At 35.1% G+C, this 19,404-nt stretch overlaps 1 protein-coding gene across 9 annotated transcripts; it reads right to left on the bottom strand.

Moving 5' to 3' along the window:
- Positions 1-856: 856 nt before the first annotated feature.
- Positions 857-19,246, bottom strand: LOC132787055 (uncharacterized protein DDB_G0283357). 9 transcript variants are annotated; one of them, XM_060793926.1, is made up of 9 exons: positions 19,179-19,246; positions 16,774-17,362; positions 14,441-14,839; positions 8,370-9,759; positions 6,735-7,085; positions 5,466-6,679; positions 5,217-5,401; positions 5,046-5,158; positions 857-4,033 (listed from the first exon to the last, which is right to left on the bottom strand). In XM_060793926.1, the coding sequence occupies exons 3-9, from the start codon at positions 14,758-14,760 to the stop codon at positions 3,779-3,781; spliced, it is 3,828 nt and encodes a 1,275-aa protein (XP_060649909.1). In that variant the 5' UTR covers positions 14,761-14,839; positions 16,774-17,362; positions 19,179-19,246; the 3' UTR covers positions 857-3,778. The 9 variants fall into 9 exon arrangements, with proteins under 9 accessions (XP_060649909.1, XP_060649916.1, XP_060649910.1 ...); XM_060793933.1 differs by lacking the exon at positions 14,441-14,839 and having other exon boundaries at positions 8,370-8,676; XM_060793927.1 differs by lacking the exon at positions 16,774-17,362 and having other exon boundaries at positions 19,179-19,231.
- Between the last annotated feature and the right edge of the window lie 158 nt (positions 19,247-19,404).

The following is a 19,404-nucleotide window of genomic DNA, read 5'->3' as shown; positions in this document are numbered from 1 at the left end:
TATCAATTTGGTCCCTTGCAACCGTTATTTTAAAACAAACACAGAAACCATTTATTTATTTTACGTTCATCAAATTTTATTGAAATTTTGCGAGTTAATACAAAAACGAAAACTGAAATTATTGCAATTAACATTAAAAACGCCCACTCACCATTATAATGCCATTGAAAAAGATTTGTTTAATACTATGGTTAACTGATTTTTACAATTACTATAAGAGTGTCTCGGTTTTGTCTACAAAAATGTAAAATAATAGTCACATTTAAAATTGCACAATTCTAGACAAATCTAGACAATGATGTTAGAGTATGACGTACATATTGTTGGAAAATTTGTCATGCATAAAATGTTTTTGATTTTTTATTTTTATGTTTTGTTTTTAATTTTTTATTTTGTTGAAATCGGCTCTTGTAATAATTTGGAATAATTATGCTTTTATATGCTTGAAATTTTATTGCATTTTATATAGTTAAATATATATAACGTACATCTACATCACGAATCACAGCAAAACTTTATATTATATTTTTATTTTTTTATTTCTTTTTCATACTTTATGATAAGCATTTGACTTTTTAAGTGTTTTGAAAATATAAACCATTAAAAGTTAGAAAACTAGGCACATTGATTAGTGCCTTTATTAATGAAAGTTTCAGAAAAAGGTGGCAATAAACCAAAGGAGGAGTTAAAGAATGAACTCAAATGATTTGAATTACGAAATTAGCTTGAAAGTGTTGAATTAAGCTGTTTGCTTTTTAGTTCGGTTGATTGAGATTTTATTTGTAAATATATATATATTTTTATACTTGTAGGTAAGTATGTCAGTGCACGTATAAAAGGTATTCAATTCATATCCATGTATATATGTATATATATATATTTGCTTTTATAATTTTTTCTTTTTTTTTTGTTTATTATAACGTTTTAGTTTTTTGGTTTTTTGTATTTATTGTGACAAAAAATAAACATTTCTTTCTACTAATAAAATTCTAGAAAAGCACAACACCTTTTATAATGGTCTTTTGGAAATACCATTTACATTTATGTAGATTAAAAATAAATACACACACATTTTACATACATATATATATTATATGTATCATTATATACTAGGTATCAAGAATTTATATTTTATTTTCACGTTATGCATAGCATTTGTAATAAGGTTTGAAAACATTATTATTGTTTTGGGTGTTCATCTTGTTTCGAAATTCGAATACTCGATAAAGTAGTCAGCCACGCTAAGCGGACCCAAAAATGTTGCAATGCAATATGCGTAAACCTTTCCTGGGTGGGTACCGGAAACTGTAGAGCTGTGTTTTTCTTTGGAGTTATTAAGTAGTATAATAGTTATCTCAGAATACAGGAAAAAACTCTGGCTATAAGCAAAACACATCTGCTATGCTTATAATGTTATAGATAGATAGTATTATTATGTACTGTCTGGAAAAATGCTACACTATTTTGTAATTTATTCAATATATGTATGCATTTATGCTCAATATATCTATATATGTGTATATATATGCATTTCTCACAAAAAAATCAATGCCATATATCCTATAAAAAACGTTGTTTTGAGTTAGTTTTAATGGTTTGATACGAATGGAGGGCAGGAATCATTTCAATTTACTTGGTATTCTGTATTGTTATTTGTTTGTTAAAGTTGTTGTTTGTAAGTATATTTTCGTACATAGTAGTATTAACACATTATTATTGTTAGTTATTTGTTGTAATTGTTCAATATATACTAGCACATGTATATTGTTAAAAACGTACGGATTCCATAGGCTAGTTGTAGTGCATATAAATGTCGTACATATGTAATTGAGAAGAAAACTCTATATAGATCGATATATATATATATAGTATTTGTATATATATGTATATGTATAAAGTACATGCACACATACGCGTTATGCATATGTATGCATCTGATGCTCGGCCAGCGTGCTACTTTTAATAGACAAGTCACATTGATTCAAATTCAAGGAGGTTTTAGGTGTGTAAGTAGAGCATGATAAACACGTTACATACTGTATTGAAAAAGGCAAAAGACTACGGAACTGGAGCTGCCGGAGCTCCCCATTCCCATTCAGGATAGAATATGTATGTATATAACACACTATATATGTTAATATTTTAGTTTATGTGTATGCAGGGGGATTGTGTACTTATGCACGACATACATACAAGTATATAGCAATTGCATAACAACGCACACGTCTACGACAGAGTACAAATGTATGTATGTATGTAGTTAGATAAGCCCAACGATAATCATCCATGCCATACTAATATGTATGTTACAACCCGATACCCAAGGTGACTATGACAGGCCCCGTTGAAATGGCAAAGTCCGTCGCATTTTGAAGATAATCATTCACGATCTGAGTCAAGAAGCAAGTTTGTTAGTTAGTCAGTCAGGACAAAGTGAGGTTAGGTTGTCTAGATAATTGGGTACCGCGTTGAACTCTTTGTAATGCTAAAGTTATATCATTATGTATGCATGCAAGTATGTGTGTGCTATCGATCATTATTATATACGTACGTATGTGTGTGTATGTATATGTATATAGTATGTTTGTTGTTGTGTGTTAAACGTTCCTATACGATTCCCATTGGTATTGTGTGTTTTTTTTAAGTCGATTTCAAAGATTGCTTATATGTTTCAAAGTTAGTTGCTTGTTTAATATAGTTTATGTATACTAATTAAAAATTGTTGAAACGCAAAATAGAAAGAGTTCAATTTCCATTTTTAGTACATATTATTCTTGTTTTGTAATTTAATTTCCTTTTTTTTTGTTTTGTTTGCTTAGTGCAAAAAGAAGAAAAACTTCCTTCAGTGGGTTCAGCTCGTATAATATACAATATTTGTTGTAAGTATAAAGATAAAATAAAATGCAAATATTATATGCTTGTGTGTATGTATGTAATATGTTTATATAAGAATAAGATAACGTAAAGCATAAACAAGTACAAATATATTTGATTTTCTCTTTCATTTTTTTTTTCTTTGTCTCAATTGCATATATAGCGTTAATTAATATATGTTTGTATGCAGCGTGTGAGTGTGTATTTGTGTGTGTGAGTGTGGACAGCAACATTTCAAAATACACCATTTTTAGTACAGGTATATATACTTAGTATGCACTCGATATTTATGAAGTTGGTTGTTACATGTGATGCAAGGAAACTATAAAGAAGCACAGGCGGCAGTTGAGCTCAACAATTCTTTTCTTTTTTTTTTTTGTTGTAATATCGACCCCCATTAGCACTGCACTGCTGGAGAAAAATCAGTGATGACTTTCAACTTCATTAGTTCTAGTTCGCTCAAGTTTAGCACATTTAACAATACTATCGATTATTGACTATCGATACGTATGCACGAAGAGTACTTATGTATGTAATGAAATCTTGGTGGTATGCATTTTGTTTTTGTTTGGTTTTTTTTGTTTGTTTTTTTTTTTTTGATTATGATTACAAGTTACTGTTACTATTTGTTACTTACATACAACTACCGCCTAAGTTTAGTTCTACAACAAGCTATTGAAGTGGCCTGGTTAAAAGGGAAGCGATTTGGCAGTTGGATTCGTTGCGCGTTTTATCAATTACTCATGTAGGCAAACTCTGTGTGTGTTTTGTTTATTTGTTTGTTTGGTTGTATTTGTAGATGTGCTCCGATCCTGGACGACGTGGCGAAAGCGTGTAGTATTTATATTTTTGTGGTTATTATTGTTGGTGTTATCTCTTGAATATATAAATGTTAACACACTCCTTAGGCAGCCTGACTCTGCTGCACATTGTTAGTGCCTGCAACAGCAGCCACTGCGGCAGCCACCGATGATGGTGCATTGCTACCACTGGTCGCTGTTGATCCTGCCACGCTGCTTGCACCTGCCGCAGTGGCAGCAACTCCCGCGGCTTGCACTTGCGATTGCGCCTGAGCTTGGGCTTGAGCTGCCTGCTGATGATCGGCGCTATCAAAGTAATCCGAGGCATTGCCACGGCAAATGGGGCACGTGCGATTGGACTGCAAAAAAAAAGGTTAAAATGTTCCATTAATTTATGTGCAAAATTAAATATGTATGTGAGAAATTGCCGTAACTAAATGGAACTAAATATCGATGTGCCGTAATATTGATGACTTACTTGATTTACATACAAAATTATACAATTACATACAATAAAAAATCCACTTGACATCTTAAATTTAACTTATTGGCTCCACTTATTGGATTAGCAAAAATATTGAACATTAAGCGAACATCAGCTGTTAAGTAATATAATTTATCACCTCGAAACATATTTTACGATTTTTGTGAACTCATATTTTAGAGCGCAACAAATTGATTAAATTGTTCCATTAATTTATGTGCAAAATTAAACATGTAAGCAATTGCTGGAACTAAATTGCGCTAAATATCTCTTACATACAATTATATGTAATCCCATTTGAGAATTTATTTTTATTATTATTATATTTTATATATATTTTATTATTTCAATTTAACTTATTGGCTCCACTTATTGGACTAGCAAAACTATTGCACATTAAAACTACATCAGCTGTTAAGTTATATCATTTATCACCTCGAAAACATATTTTACGATTTGGGAGTCATATTTTAGAGCGCATTCGTTTAGAATAAAAATAAACCCAATAAAATATTTTATGTAAAAATTTGGGTGTGCAATTTTTAACACTATATAGTGTAAATATTAAAGCCGAAAAATTATAAATGATTTGGAAATATTGTAAGCTGAAACCGCTGTTTTAGTTGTATTGTAATGCATACTTTAAACTATTATAAGTTGTGTTGATTCTACCATATTTTTAAATCATAGAACAAAGCCATAATTATTTCAGGACAAATATTCGAAAAAACTTTGCGCATGAATAATGCATATATATTGCTTCTATATGCGAATATTGGATAATTTTGACAAAGGAGTGGCCTCTAAGCATAGTTTAAGAACTACATTTGCTTTCTTCAACTCTGGGGTTAGGAGGAATTTCAGTTAGTAAAATAAATTTGACTTACGCGTAGCCATTTGTCCACACATTTGGCGTGGAACTCGTGGGAACAGGGCAGGACACGTAGCAGCTGACGCAGCTCAAAGTCGCACATGCAGACGACGCAGGAGGATTGATCACCTGGCAGAGCAAAATAGTTAGCACAAATTATCAACAAGATAAGAAAGAGCTAGCATACCATTGTGGGCCTCTGGATTGTACTTGTAGCTGGGCAGCTGATCAATTTCGTTGCGGGTCAGACCGCGGGGTTTGGCCTCGCCTAGACGTTCGGCCAGACTGAGGAGCGCCTCATAGTTCTCCGTCTCATTGGTGTCCGCGGAGTTTAGGTCGTGTTGATTGTAGGGTGACAGGGGGAACATAGCACTGCAAAAAGAGAAAATGAAGTTGAAGTAAACGTAACATGGAACATGGCAGTTGGATCACTTACAGGAAATTGAGCAAGAAGCCCGGATTGATGATGCCAGCGGTGGTTTGAATCTGCACGGGCGCCTGATGGGCTGCCAGAGATTGCGGCGGCAGCACATGACGATGAGCTCCAGGATTTGCCGGCCAGAAGCGCGGAATGCGCCTGTGGGGCGGGAATGTGCGTCGTTCCGACGATATGATGATCTGCTGCGGTGCCGCCGACATCTGTGTCACATGTGCGGCAGCTGCTGCCGCTGCGGCCGTGGAATGTAGGTGCTGTGTTGCCGCCGCCGCTGCAGCGCTCATAGATGCGATGTGGATGTGACTTGGCGGCAACTGATGCTGATGCGGATGCGAATGCTGATGCGGATGCTGATGGGGATGGGGATGTGAGTGTGGCGCTTGAGCACCGACCGGAGCACTTGCTGCTGCAGCTGCTGCTGCCGCCGCCGCTGCTGCGGCTGCCTGATGCCCGTCCAAGTGATGTGTGGGCGGCTCCAGTGTCAAATTGGCCACCGCAATGGCGGCCACATCACGTTGCTGCTGCTGTGCCGTGATCGTTGCCTGCTGGATCATCGCTTGTGCCGCTGCGGCAGCCGCAGCCACCTGTGTGGGCGTTGGCACCTGGGCCACCTGCAGTGGAGCAGCCGCCAGTCCAGCGGGTGCCGCCGAGAAGGGTTGCGTGTAGATGCCGTGCAGATGGCAGGGCGCCAAGCGAGCCTGCGCTGGCAGCGAGACGTGCGCCGGATACGTGCAGAAGGAGGCCCAGATGGGCTCGTGCCGCAAAGCCAGGCTAACGGGCACTTGGTTCAGATTTAGATCGACCATCAGCGAAGTGGGTGGTGGTGGTGGTGGACCAGCAGAGACCGTCTGCTGATGTGTGGGCGGTGCCTGTGGCGGTGGTGCCTGCACCTGCTGTAGCATGGCGCCTACTGTGCTACTGGATGAGGGACCAACAGCACCTGCATTGCCAGCGGCCGCATTGCCCACAGCCCCAGCTCCAGAGCCTTGGCCTGTTAGATCCCAGGGCGAGCGATGTGGATGCCCATGAGGATGCGCCTGCTGCTGCGACACGAAATGCGGCTGATGGTGGTGCATCTGATGGTAGTTGGGCGGTGGCGGCTGCTGTTGTGCGTGATGCTGCTGTGCGGCATACTGCTGATGCTGCTGCTGCTGTGTGGATGTGACAACATCACGCAAACGTGGCCGACGCAATGGTGGACTTCCCTGTTGCATCTGAAAACGGGAATTGTGAGATGCTGAATTACAGCGAATGCTACACCAAACTCACCATGACACGCTGTGAGCGTCTTGGCTCCCAAATCGCTGGCGGAGATTGACTAGGTCGCCCTGAGATACGACGACGCTTTCGCGATGGACTATCGGAGTTAAGGCCATTCGGCCCTGGTCCATTGTTCAGCGAGAGTGTCGAGCCCGACAGTCCAGATCCCGAGGGCATATCGCCCATTAAACCTTGGCCAGCAGATGATGTGGACGCACCATTGTTGTTGTTATAGCCATTGCCCATGTGCTGGTAGTGGGATCCATTGCGACCGTAGCCGCCACCGTTGCGCATAAAGCTATAGCCGCCATCAGATCGATGATCTAGGCCTTGTTCCGAGCTGCCATTGCCACCAAAGTGCTGAAATATGCAAACATGCAATTGTATAAATTTAAAGAGTCTTATCCATTTAGAAACTTATTCAGAATGAGCAAGATGCATTTTAAGCAATTAAATGTAATTTATAAACTTATAAAACACAATGATTTCTTACGCACTTCACAATTCATAGCTGAAGCTGCTACTGTAAGCGTTTCCCAATTGTCTATGTTATCGTTATTACTATGTATCGATATTTTTGTATAACACTTTAATTACTAGCACTAGCATAATTGGCACCATGTGCTTCGTGTCATTTCAGCTTTTCTCCCGTCAGATTTTGACTTTTTTGAATTGTTCTGGCTTTTTGAGCAAATTTAAAAAGTTCTTTTTTAGTTTACCTTTACTCAAATTTTAGAGATGTTTAAATTAAATTTTTCGGATGAAATGTTAAACATGTATTTCTTTCGACAAATATCGATATTTACTTGTATCGAATAACTTCCTTCAAAAGCTCGCACCTAATTTGGAGCGTCTTCCATCACTAACATTGTGAAATTCGCTTGCTCTAAAACAAATTGGCGCAAGCGAATTTAACAATGTTAGTGATGGAAGACGCTCCAATTTAGGTGCGAACTTTTGAAGGAAGCCTACAACCAAAAAGTCAGAGATGGCTGCAGCACGAAATTTAAGGAGAGGAAGATGCCGATAATATTGACAATATCTTAAATATACTAAAATTCTTCATTTTTGTACAATAATGTATTATATATTTTATGTTAAGAATTGAACTGAGGAAAATGAAAAACAAACAGCACATTACTTTATCAAAATTTCCTTTTTTCTTAACTTTTTTTCTCTGATATTCCGTTTTCTTTTTAGCTTTTTTTCGTTGATTCATCTTTTTTTGCTCAGAAAAAAATGACACCACTGATAGATAATGCATAAAAATTAATCAAATTGTTATTTCAACTAAAAACACTAAATATGTGTTATTATGAAAAGACCATTATAATACTTTATTGTATTCAAAAATAAAAATACACTACGACTTCAACAAGTAATGATGGTCACGCGTGGAAAATCATAAATAGTCAATGGCCTTGCTAAAGACTTGAAAATCATATTTTCAAATTGTTTATTTTTTCTTATGTCTATTTGCAACTGTAGATTTCTCAAGGTATCTTTGGCAATTTAGTATTATTACTCAATCCGATTTCCTGCCACAAGCAAAATATTTAACCATGTATAACAACAATAAGCGACCGTATAACAGTTTACAAAAATTTGTCAAAATGATGTATCGGACTAGTTGTTGTTACTCACATTATTGTTGGGATTCCTTTCGTAGCTGCCATTGTGGCGACGATTGTTGTTGTGGCCGTTGCCCGAGTTATTGTTGTTGTTATTATTGTGATGTTGACAGGCTCGACGGTAATTCATGTAATCTGCAGGGCTGCCGCCATTAGGGTTACCATTGCCATTTCCAATTCCATTTCCGCCATTGCCATTCGCATTGTTGTTGCCGTTGCGATTGTTGTTGTTATTATTGTTGTTGTAGCTACGCTGATTGTGGTGGCCATGACCCGGTCCCAGCAGCAGAGGAGGGGGACCGGAGGGGCCTTGGTTGTGGCTATTGGTGGAGGAGGGTGACGCATTTGATGCATTGTTAATGTGAGAATCAGTCATTTGGTTGAAGTTGATCATAAGAAGCGACGGCGACAGTTGATGATGGTTTTGGTTTTGAGATCGTCGTTGTAGTTGTTGTTGCCGTTGTGAACACATTTGTTGTTGTTGGTGTAGTTGTTGTTGTTGTTGTGGCGCAGACGACCCATGAGGAATTATATCGGTACAAGAATTGACATTCACAACATCAGTAGGGTTACTATTTGTTGTTGTATTGGTTGAATTGAAAGTTGCGGTTGTTGAATTTGAATTCGTACGTGTTAGCGGGAGGGATTGGCGATTAGTCGGTTGTTGTTGTTGTGGTGGTGGTGGTTGTGGTTGTTGTACTAGTAGTAATTGCTGATTATGTTGTTGTTGGTGTTGTGGTTGTGGTTGGTAATTTGGGTTATGATGAGTGCTGTGATATTGATGATTATGATTGTAACTTTGGTGTTGACTTAAGTAATGCAGGTTATTATTGTTGTTGTAGGACACTACGAGGGGGGAACGTCGCGGTGATGGCGAGGGAGGAGTGGCAACGGTTAAACATAAGCGTGCTGGATTCTGCAGTCTGACAACGGACACGGACATGGAACCAAAAGCGGACGTCGCACTTGACGCACTGTGACACATATCATAATAGCTGTGATAGCTGGGAGTCGAACCCGAACCCGAATTCGAATTCAGGATGTTGGGATTGTGGTTTTCATTGTGTTGCTGTGATGCACGAAGAATGCTACTCAAATTACTAGTATTGTTGTTGGTGTTATCATTGCAATTGATGTTGTTGTTGTGTGCAGTGTTGGAAATGGCGTGATGATAACTATTGGTACGATTACTGTTAATGTTATGGGGGCTGTTACTGTTACTGTTAAACTGTGAGTGGGAATGTGTAGATGATGATAATGTTGGATGATAATGCTGATGATGACTATGGTGGGTATTTTGACTGTGATTAAGGTTAAGACTGTTGTTGTTGTTATTGTGATGATGCGTTTTGCTATTGTTATTATAAATACAAGTTCCGCTAGAATTACTTGTTTGTACATCGCTGGATTTTCGATTTAGGTTTGCATTTGCGTTTTTTTTTTGGTTTTATTTTAGATAATATAATTGTAATATATACGTATATAATATATATATTCGGTTTACGAGATACATTTGAAAATTGTTCAATCAAATCAATGCAGTAGCAGTGTGGTGGTAGTAGTATAAACACAACCCATATATAGTTATTTTGTATGCATATACATGTACAGGTAGTAGGTAGTAGTAGTAGTAGTAGTGTATATATGCAGAGTGGTAGCCACACATATACGTTATTTATATAGTTTTTTTTTATTTTGCAGTTTTTTTTCGGTTTTTTTTTATGAAGAAGAAAGAAAAACGAAAAAGATAAAAATAATATATATGTAAATGGCAAAATGCAATAATTAGATTATTAGTTTAATATATATATATATAATTATATAATATCAATATATACACACACATATAGTATATAATAATATAATGGCAATGCGTGTATATGTAGATCTTGCTTTTGCTGTTATTATTATTATTGTAATTATAATTAATATAATATGGACTATCTAAACTACATATACACACATATACAATATGCATTTAGTAGAAACAAATACGTACTAATTTTGCACATAATAGTTTTTTTTTGGTTTTTTTGTTTTGTTCTTATTTGCTTTTGTTGTACTTATGCATTTTAAATAGAAATTTGTTAGTTTGCTATTTTATTTATTTATTTGTTTTGGGCTTTCGCTTTAATGCACACTACGCTTACAAAACATAAAAAATATAGATTCAACAACAAATGCGAGTATCACAGTTTTATTTGGACACTTTTCAACGTAACGAACGCGTTCACTAGCTAAACATGAGAAATAGAGAGATATATAGTATGTATGTATGTAGTAATTTAATAGAAAGAGAGAGAGAGTGCTGTACATGCTCAAAATATACAAAAGAGAACGGAAAAACGTAAAACGTATTGGCAGCAATACCTGAATAGAAAGAGAGAGCAGAGCATGTGAGCGCTGGCTTAGGCTTTGCCACGCAAAGTACGACGTAATCGATAACGTCAAAACGTGATGAAGGTCAACGTTAACGCCAACGCTAAACGTAAGCACAATATCATGCGAATGCAAAGCTTAGACAGTTATTTTCGGGTGACAGATCGAGTGATCTCGAGCTGGGATACACAATTTTGTACTAACTAGATACGTATTTAGGTTTATATATGTACACACACACGCACACACACAGCGGTTGGTGGGCGTGCCAAAGCGCCAAAAATACGTTAACGTTTGAACAGTGGTGTCTAAACCAAAAGAGCAGAAATCATATAGAGACGATTAACAGATGTGTCTAAACCAAAGAGCACAAATCATATAGAGTACTAAATTTATTACTAGTTAGTTAAAAAGGGTGTGACAAAGTTCAAAAATATTTTTGTTTACACTTGATTTTGCATTGAATATTGCTCACACACACACAGACTATGCACTATATATTTAATGTTAGTATTTATAAGATTTATTATGAAATCAAAACAGAAATATTCGGAAAAAGAATAGGAACGCATTTTCTAGATGTAAAGAGCTGAATTTATGTTTGGAAAAGCTTTCGTTTCTGTATTGTTTTTTAAAATTTTTGATTGATTTCTTTTTTATTTATGAATTTCTAGAAGGTACATTAAAACTGTTTTGGAAACATTCTAAGCCGCAGTGTGCATAATGCAAATAAATAAGTAAAACATTAAGCTGAGTTTCTTGATCATTAAGTATGATTTTTCAGTTCTCACTTATTGTCGACGTTTTTGATTATTAATAATTTTAGAAAAATTCCGGCACCAAAAATGCAGTTAAGCGAAAATACAAATACACCAATCTATCTATAATATATAGTATGTATTAACAATCAATAAACTCAACTAAAATGCATTATCATTCATAAAATGTTGAATCGAAAAAATTACAACTAAGTATTTACTGTACGGTTTGGATAAAGAGGAAATTTTGTAACTAAATTTTATACTTTGGCTTGCACTTTGACGGTTGCATTATTATCACATGGTTTAACATCGCATTATTTGGTTTTTCTTTTGCATTGTCTTTTTTTTTTGTTTTTTGTATTTTGTTTATTTAGCTTAAACGTGAAGCAAAACTATGCGCAAAAAATAAAGGAAACGGGTTGGTCAAAGTAAAGTGTAAAAAGAATAAACAATAGAAAACAAACAGCAGCCCAAGTGAGCGCCTTCAAAAGTTGAGTTCGTGACTCACAAATTGGAGCAAAGTTTAGTTTCGAATAGAACCAACACAACTCGATAATGTTGTTTCATAAATACTTTTTCCTTTTTTGCATGAAAAGCACTTTTGGTGCAGTGTTTCCTCATTTTCTTGTTATACAGCACAATTCTAATCCTGTTGTGTTCCCTGCAGAGAAAATACCATCGATGGTGTAATTCGTTTTTTTTTCTTCCTATCATTAGCAATCGGTTAAATGACTTAGTCACGCTGTACCCAGTCCAATAAAATTACAGTCATTATGAGTCATGACGAAATAGTGCAGAACTGAATACCTGGACTTAAGATCTGATTCTGTCTGGAAAACAAAGTTAACACAAAGTATGAAGATAGTTCTAAAAACTTAAGAATATTTCATTTATAGATCGTTTGGGCTCATAATTTACCTTCAAAAGTTAAAAAACCAAAAATACTTTTATTTTAGATTAAATCTGAATTGAGCACCAAAATTGTGATGTTAAAATACGATATACAATAAACATTTTAAGATTATTGTAACAAAAATATAAAATTTATGTTAGAAAGTTGACGAATTTTTCAAATTTCATCTGAAAAACATCTGAGCAAAACTTAAGATTTTAAACAAACACCACAGTTGTACAATTTTCAAACTTTTGTGTACTTTGAGTGAAGGAGCTTTTAAAATTCTCAACTGGAATAAATTTTATTTTTCTATATTTTCAAAGAATTTCTGAAAAGAGATTTTCGATTTTAGATGCATGGTCATAGTAAAATAGAATAGACCACGAAGTGAACATATAGTAAATCGTTATTACTGTAAGGTTTACTTTCATTCAATTTCAGAGACAAAAAATCGAATTTTACGAGGTATTCCTTCAGAAGCTTTCTATATTTCACAAGTTCAATAAATCAGCTAGGATTCTTCAAATCCTTAACCAAAACCGTTAAAAGTATACAAAAAGAATTACATACACACGTAGCATTAACTTATTTTAAATAAAGCAAAAAGTTTTATGCAATCGCAATTTGTAAGAATATTGTATTTTTGGTTTTTTGTTATCAACTACAAGTACGTATACATAGATTTTGGAGATTTTTGGCTAGATTCTCGAGATTGGCCTAGCTTGGGCAAAAAACTGAGAATATTCTTGATGAATCGGCATGCTTGGTATAAATCCGTTAAGCGCGCTTTACATATGTTCGAGTAGTATGTATGTTGTATGTTGTATGTAGTAAAAAGTATTTAATTAGTAAGTAAGTATATAATGTACGTAAATTAAGAAGCTTTTGGACAAAGAAACAACTACAAAAACTTAGGACATTTGCTACGTATAAAGTTTGATCGCCATTTTCAAGTGCTCTTCATGCAATTTTTCTTTTGGTTTAGAATTTGGTTTTGTTTTGTTTTTGGAACTTTAAAGTTGTTATGATTAAAAATGAAGAATTTTCTGATTATTGATATCTGTTAGATGTAAAATATCTACTACGGAATTTCGCCTTTTATGTATACATAATACATACATGTTCTTTGTAATTGAAGCGGTTAGAAAAATTTACATACGATACATTTAGGAATGTATTATTATTATTATTATTATTGTATTGGAGCATAAACGAAACTTTGGTGTAATTTGATGTTTTAAAATATTCATTAAGTACATAAGTATGTAATGTAAATGCAAAGATACAACGATAATTAGTAGGTAGAATAGAAGGTATACAATATGTGCCAATTGACAAGAACAAACATAAAATCATGTACAGTATGAAGAAAGAGAACGAACAAAAATTACAAATGAAAACGAATATATAAAAAAAAGTAAACATCAAAGCAGCTGCAATCGCGCACACTGTGAAAGTTGTCCGAAGAGACAGAAAGTGTATGACAAACGACAAAGAGAGAGAGATAGAGGAGAGAATGTGTGTGAAGTAGAGGCAAAGAGTAAAAGCTCGCTCTTAAGTGATTGCAACTGCTTTGATGCTGCTGCTGATGCAAGTTTATTTAGTGCTTCGAAAATTCAACGCTTTGTTTTTTTGTTCTTCATTTTTGAATTGTTTTGTTTTTGGGCGCGATTAATTACAAAATTCTCCCTTTAACCTAAAAGCGATTTTCATTCAGTTGAGGTGTAGTTACGAGATAGATATTGATAGAGATAGAGAGACAGATAGATAGAAAGTAGAGAAAACTGTTCTATAGTTTGTTGTCGTGGGGAGCGTTGGGAACGAGTTACAAGGATGTTGTTGTTGTTAATTTTTTATGGCAGATCGAGGCAAAGTTCGGTGTGGGATAACGGCAGGATATTGGGGGGCAGGGTTGATTTTAGAGGGATACTTCAAATTCGCTTTTTTTTGTTTGTTTGATATGTCACTTAATAACTAACGTAATTTGTATTTAATTTTTGAATAATTTTCTTTTTTTTTTTGAAATACCATAAGCAGCTCAGCTCTTACCAATTTGAATTTCTGCCATCGATTGCATCTTTATTGGCATTGTTGTTGTTACTGTTGTTGTTGTTGTTGTTATTGCCGCTGTCATTATTGTGGCGATTTAGATTGACATTGCACCAGGGACTATGACCCGGCACAAGGCCATTGTTGTTGTTCCGCTGTTGTTGCTGCTGCTGCTGTTGTTGTTGTTGCTGCTGCTGCTGCTGTTGTCCGTGGGGATGCGGGGAATAGAGCATGCGTCCGCGATGGGAGCGGGCCGATGAGGAATTACGCGAAAATGGCCGACGGCTGTTGCCAGAATGATTGGCATTGGAGTTCAGCATGCTGCGGCTGTTGCCCTCGAAACTTACGTTTGCAATTGGTTTCTTATTTATTCTTTTTGGTTATTCAAAACTCATTTAGCTGCAAGAGTTGGGGAAACGGAAAAACGTTTTGCGTTTTTTTATATCAAAGTTGCGGGTAATTTTCAACTACTGTATGTTTGTTGTATGTTAAGTTACTCGTACTTTATTTAAAGCCGCGCCCGCGATTCCAGAACAGAAAGCAAAAACAACCAACAAGCCAACATGCTCAAAACAAATGTATGTATTCAATATATGTATGTATATATAAAAAAAAAAGAAAAACAAATAATAAAAAAGGAAAACCAAACAAAACATTTATGGGGACTCTCTATGTACTTACTTAGAGGGGGGCAGGGGGGGGAGGAGAAATAAATGTGTATGTGTAAATGTGTGCGTGTAGTAGTAATTATGTAAATAGTAAAGGAAAAACATACACAAATATGATATTTATGCATATTCTCGTAATAAATAAAACAGCAACAATTTTTCAGTTTCGTTGTAACAGTGTAGCTTTAATATATAGATTATCAATAATAAAATGGAACTGAATGAGATACGTGCGTGGTTAGTCTCTGAGAACTAGTATATTATTGTATATAAATACATACATATATATATATAGTTTATAAAGAATACACAATATGCCTGATAAATGTATTTATGTATGTAGTATGCCTTGTTGTAAGATATATAAATGGAGGGGAAATATGTATATATAGTATAAATGTAATCATCATACAGAGGCCATATATATGTATAGCTAGCTAATAGTTATATATATTTCGTATGCATGTGTTGGTGCGTGATAAATATAATATGTTGTATATAGAGTCGAGTAAACAAAACACAATTATTAGTAAATGTTCTCGTTGGGATAGAAGTTACAGATTACAGCACATTACTTATCGCTATTCGATGGGTTCAAGAAAAGTTAGTACTATCAACAATTTTAATTGGGCAGTATAACATTTATCGTTCATGTTCATACATACATATATGTATATGCAACAGGCCAACTTTGATATTGTACAGCTATTACATCGTTCTTTTTTTTCTTTTCTTTTTTTTTGTTATCACAGTAGTTATCACATTGTATAATTATGTTTTCTATGTATTGAAGCATATTAATGTTGTACAACATTCTTTTCATATTAGAGCAAATACTTAATTGTTTATCCATTAGAACAATGTAGATTAAAATAGTACTTTGGATATTCTAGTAATGAATGGCAACTAATCAGTCATATATTGTTTATTAAATGCATATAAAAACCCGTTCTAATGTTATTTAATGGTTTTCTTGTTAATCTAAAAGCACATTTAATTGTACAGATAAATAGTTCTTATAAATATGGTCCCAATTATATCTAGTCTGAGTTGGAGATTAAGATTCTCAATTCTTCATTTTATATTGGTGCTCTCGTTAGTAGTAAACTATGTAGCTTCTGAATCGAATGGGCCAAGGAACTAAGCTAATCAGTCATCGCTTTTCTTATCAAGATACTCCCAATTACTTCTATGTCAACTGCAGTCGGTATTTGTTTATCAGCAAGTCTTGACTCAGTTCATTTCGGTTTTATCAAGGTACATAAACCGTCTCTAATGCTTCATGTAACTATGTATCAAAGTTGAGCTGTGTTATCTATATATACATATACGCTAGTGTGTGTGCAATAAACAAACAATGAGTGTGTTGTAGTTGTTGTTGTTGTTGTTGGATGGTATGGAGTTAGAGCATTGTTTTCAAAACCAAAGAACGGAGAACAAATACAGAATTATTACATGTGATATGTATTAATAGAAGGTGTGCGAAATGCAAGACGAACATACACAATAAACGTGATTGATGCAATAAAGTATAATAGAGATTTGACGAAGTTTCGTCTTGCATAAAGCATAACTTCAATTAAATAGTACATTTTTGTTTTTCAAATAGTATGTTTTAACGAATTTACAGAGAATACATACATACAAAAAAAATAACAAGCTTACAAACTAAAGCCGAGTCTCTTGCCAAGAGTTGCAGAATGTTGATGGTTCTGGTTGTTGTTGTTGGTAGTAGTTGTTGTTGTTGGTAGTATTTGTTGGTAGGCGGTACGAGGAATAATACTATATATGTTGATATATAATAAGTTGGCGTATGGAGGCGAGCTTAACATGAGCTTTGACGTTGAGGCTGAGGCTGAGGTGTGTGCAGTTTGAAGTTTGCGCTTTTGCAGTAGTTGGTCAGTGAGATACAGATACATATACTGAGGTACTGTTACAGATACAGATAAACGCGGCGGCAATAATAATAATAATGACAGTCTTATGCGGTATCGTTACTTAGTATACATTTTGTTTTAGTTTCGATATATTCTTTTTATTTTGTTTTTGTTTTTTGTAGTTTTTTTTTTACATATGGGATACAAGTTAATTGAAAAACACTTGATGATCGATTTTCATTGAGAGAGACAGAGAGAGACGTGTGTTTGTTTGTTTGGTTTGAGTTAAAAAGCGGGCACGTCTGTCTTGGCCACGGCCATTAACAAATGCAAATTTACCACCAAAACCAGCAATAAAATATTGTATTGTATGTATGCTAAAAACAAAGAAAATAAAAGTAAAAGAAACATTTGCAATTACATTCAGTTTGAGTTTGAGACTAAATTACTTGGATATTAATTAGTTAAGTGTGTATGTGTGTGTGTATGTAGTTGTTAGTAGTATGTGTGTAATAAATGGTGGGACGCATGTACATATAATTTTGTATATAAAAAGCGTGGTTTTAATTGCCATAATAATGCACAATGTTATATATAAAAATAAGATATATATATATTTAAGTTAAGCAGGCAGTTAAAAATATATATTTATATATACATATGTGTGTACGTATGTTTGTTTAAAATTCACACTTGGCCTATAAACAATTAATATGTCTGGTTGTAACTGCGTCTCGATTTGCTTGTTTTCTAGACATCGTTAAACACGTCCGCAACAATCAAAATACTTTCATTTACATGTATAATACATACATCCATATATACAATGTTTGTAAGTATGTATGCTGATATTTTTATGTTGAAGCAATCACATTTGCATACTGTTTGCTTGTGTTTGTTTGTGCGTGTGTGTATGTGCATGTGTGTGAGGGCCAGGGACTCATCAAAAGTTGAACACACTTTGTTTGCCACCCTCTCAAAATTAAAACAATAAATTATCAAAAGAAAATATGTATGTCTGCAATTTGTACATACATACGTACATCATGTGCCTTTTACTCTCGACAGTTCAAAGCCACGACAGAGAGAGATAAAGTCAACCAAACAGACGGACGAACACTCACGCACACAGTTAAACGAGTCGAGAGAGAGAGAGAGAGAGTAATGACGATAAGCAAAAGAGAAAACCAAAACCCACCTAACGAACGAAGCCTCGAGACTCAATGTCTCTTGTTGTTGGTGCTGCTGTATTGCGTAGTCATCGTAGAGTCGGAATAGCTACGACGATTGCTCTTTACACACACACATTACACACTCGCACAACATATGTATGTGTGTGATACACACATTTATTATATGAATATACGTGAATATGTATACTATAAAAAATTAAATGTTTTTTCTGCTTTGTTAACTTTGTGTATACATGTACATATATATGTAAACATAAATACGCTTCGAATTAGCGTGCTAAATATTATTAACACTAATGTACACTTACACACAGTCAGCACAACGATTGCAAAATAAAACGGGGAAAAATAAATAATTTTACACACCAACCAAATCGCGAGCGAGCGAGAAAAATACCAGCACGAGAGCTCGCTTCAACAGACAAAGAGGTAGTGGGTAAAATGCTCGGACAAAACCATTTATTTGCTCCCTCGTTCGCTTTAACATTCTCTCTCACCATCACATCTCTTTTTTCTCTCTCTCGCATCGCGTTCTCTCAGTCTCCTTGTGTGTTGTGGGGAAGCAAATGGTATCAATTGTAAATGCGTTGCGAGTAGAGTATACACATAGAAGATATGGGTAAAAAATCGAAACTCTGTGCCCCACAGTGTGGCTTGGTTTGCAACCGCTCCCCTTTGGTCATAGCGCATTTAAAATCAACACAAGTTCACATATGTATGTGAATGTGGGTACACGACACACACACTCACAAATAAACAAACATACGTACACACATACATATATGTATGTATGTGAATTCACAATGACAACCACTTCGTCACCATCCCAGTAGATAAAAACTGGCATTAAACAACTGCGTTTTATATAATTGCACTACGTAAATGCGTTTACTTTCACGAGCACCATTTGCATAACACAATAGCTCTTCGCAAATTCTACTTTAAATAACAATTATTACACTTGGTATGATGATTAAATTTTCTTTATGGGAGGGTTTACCTTTGCAACTCTCGACCTGACAAAGCGCAGTATATAAGTGTATGTGTGCGTGGATCAGTGTGACCGCGACCATAACAATGAGAAAATGTCATTTGTCCCAAAAAAAATACCATCGTATACAGTTACTGTCCCAAGAAATGCCATTTACTTTTTTTCCTGCATTTTATAAGTTAAATGTCATTCTATAAATTCTCCTTAAAAAGTAAATATTGGTTTTATTCCTTTA

The sequence above is a fragment of the Drosophila nasuta genome, chromosome 2R (genome assembly GCF_023558535.2).
Source record: "Drosophila nasuta strain 15112-1781.00 chromosome 2R, ASM2355853v1, whole genome shotgun sequence".
Lineage (NCBI taxonomy): Eukaryota > Metazoa > Arthropoda > Insecta > Diptera > Drosophilidae > Drosophila > Drosophila nasuta.
The sequence above is the reverse complement of the archived record's forward strand: the minus strand, read 5'-3'. Positions and strand labels throughout refer to the sequence as shown.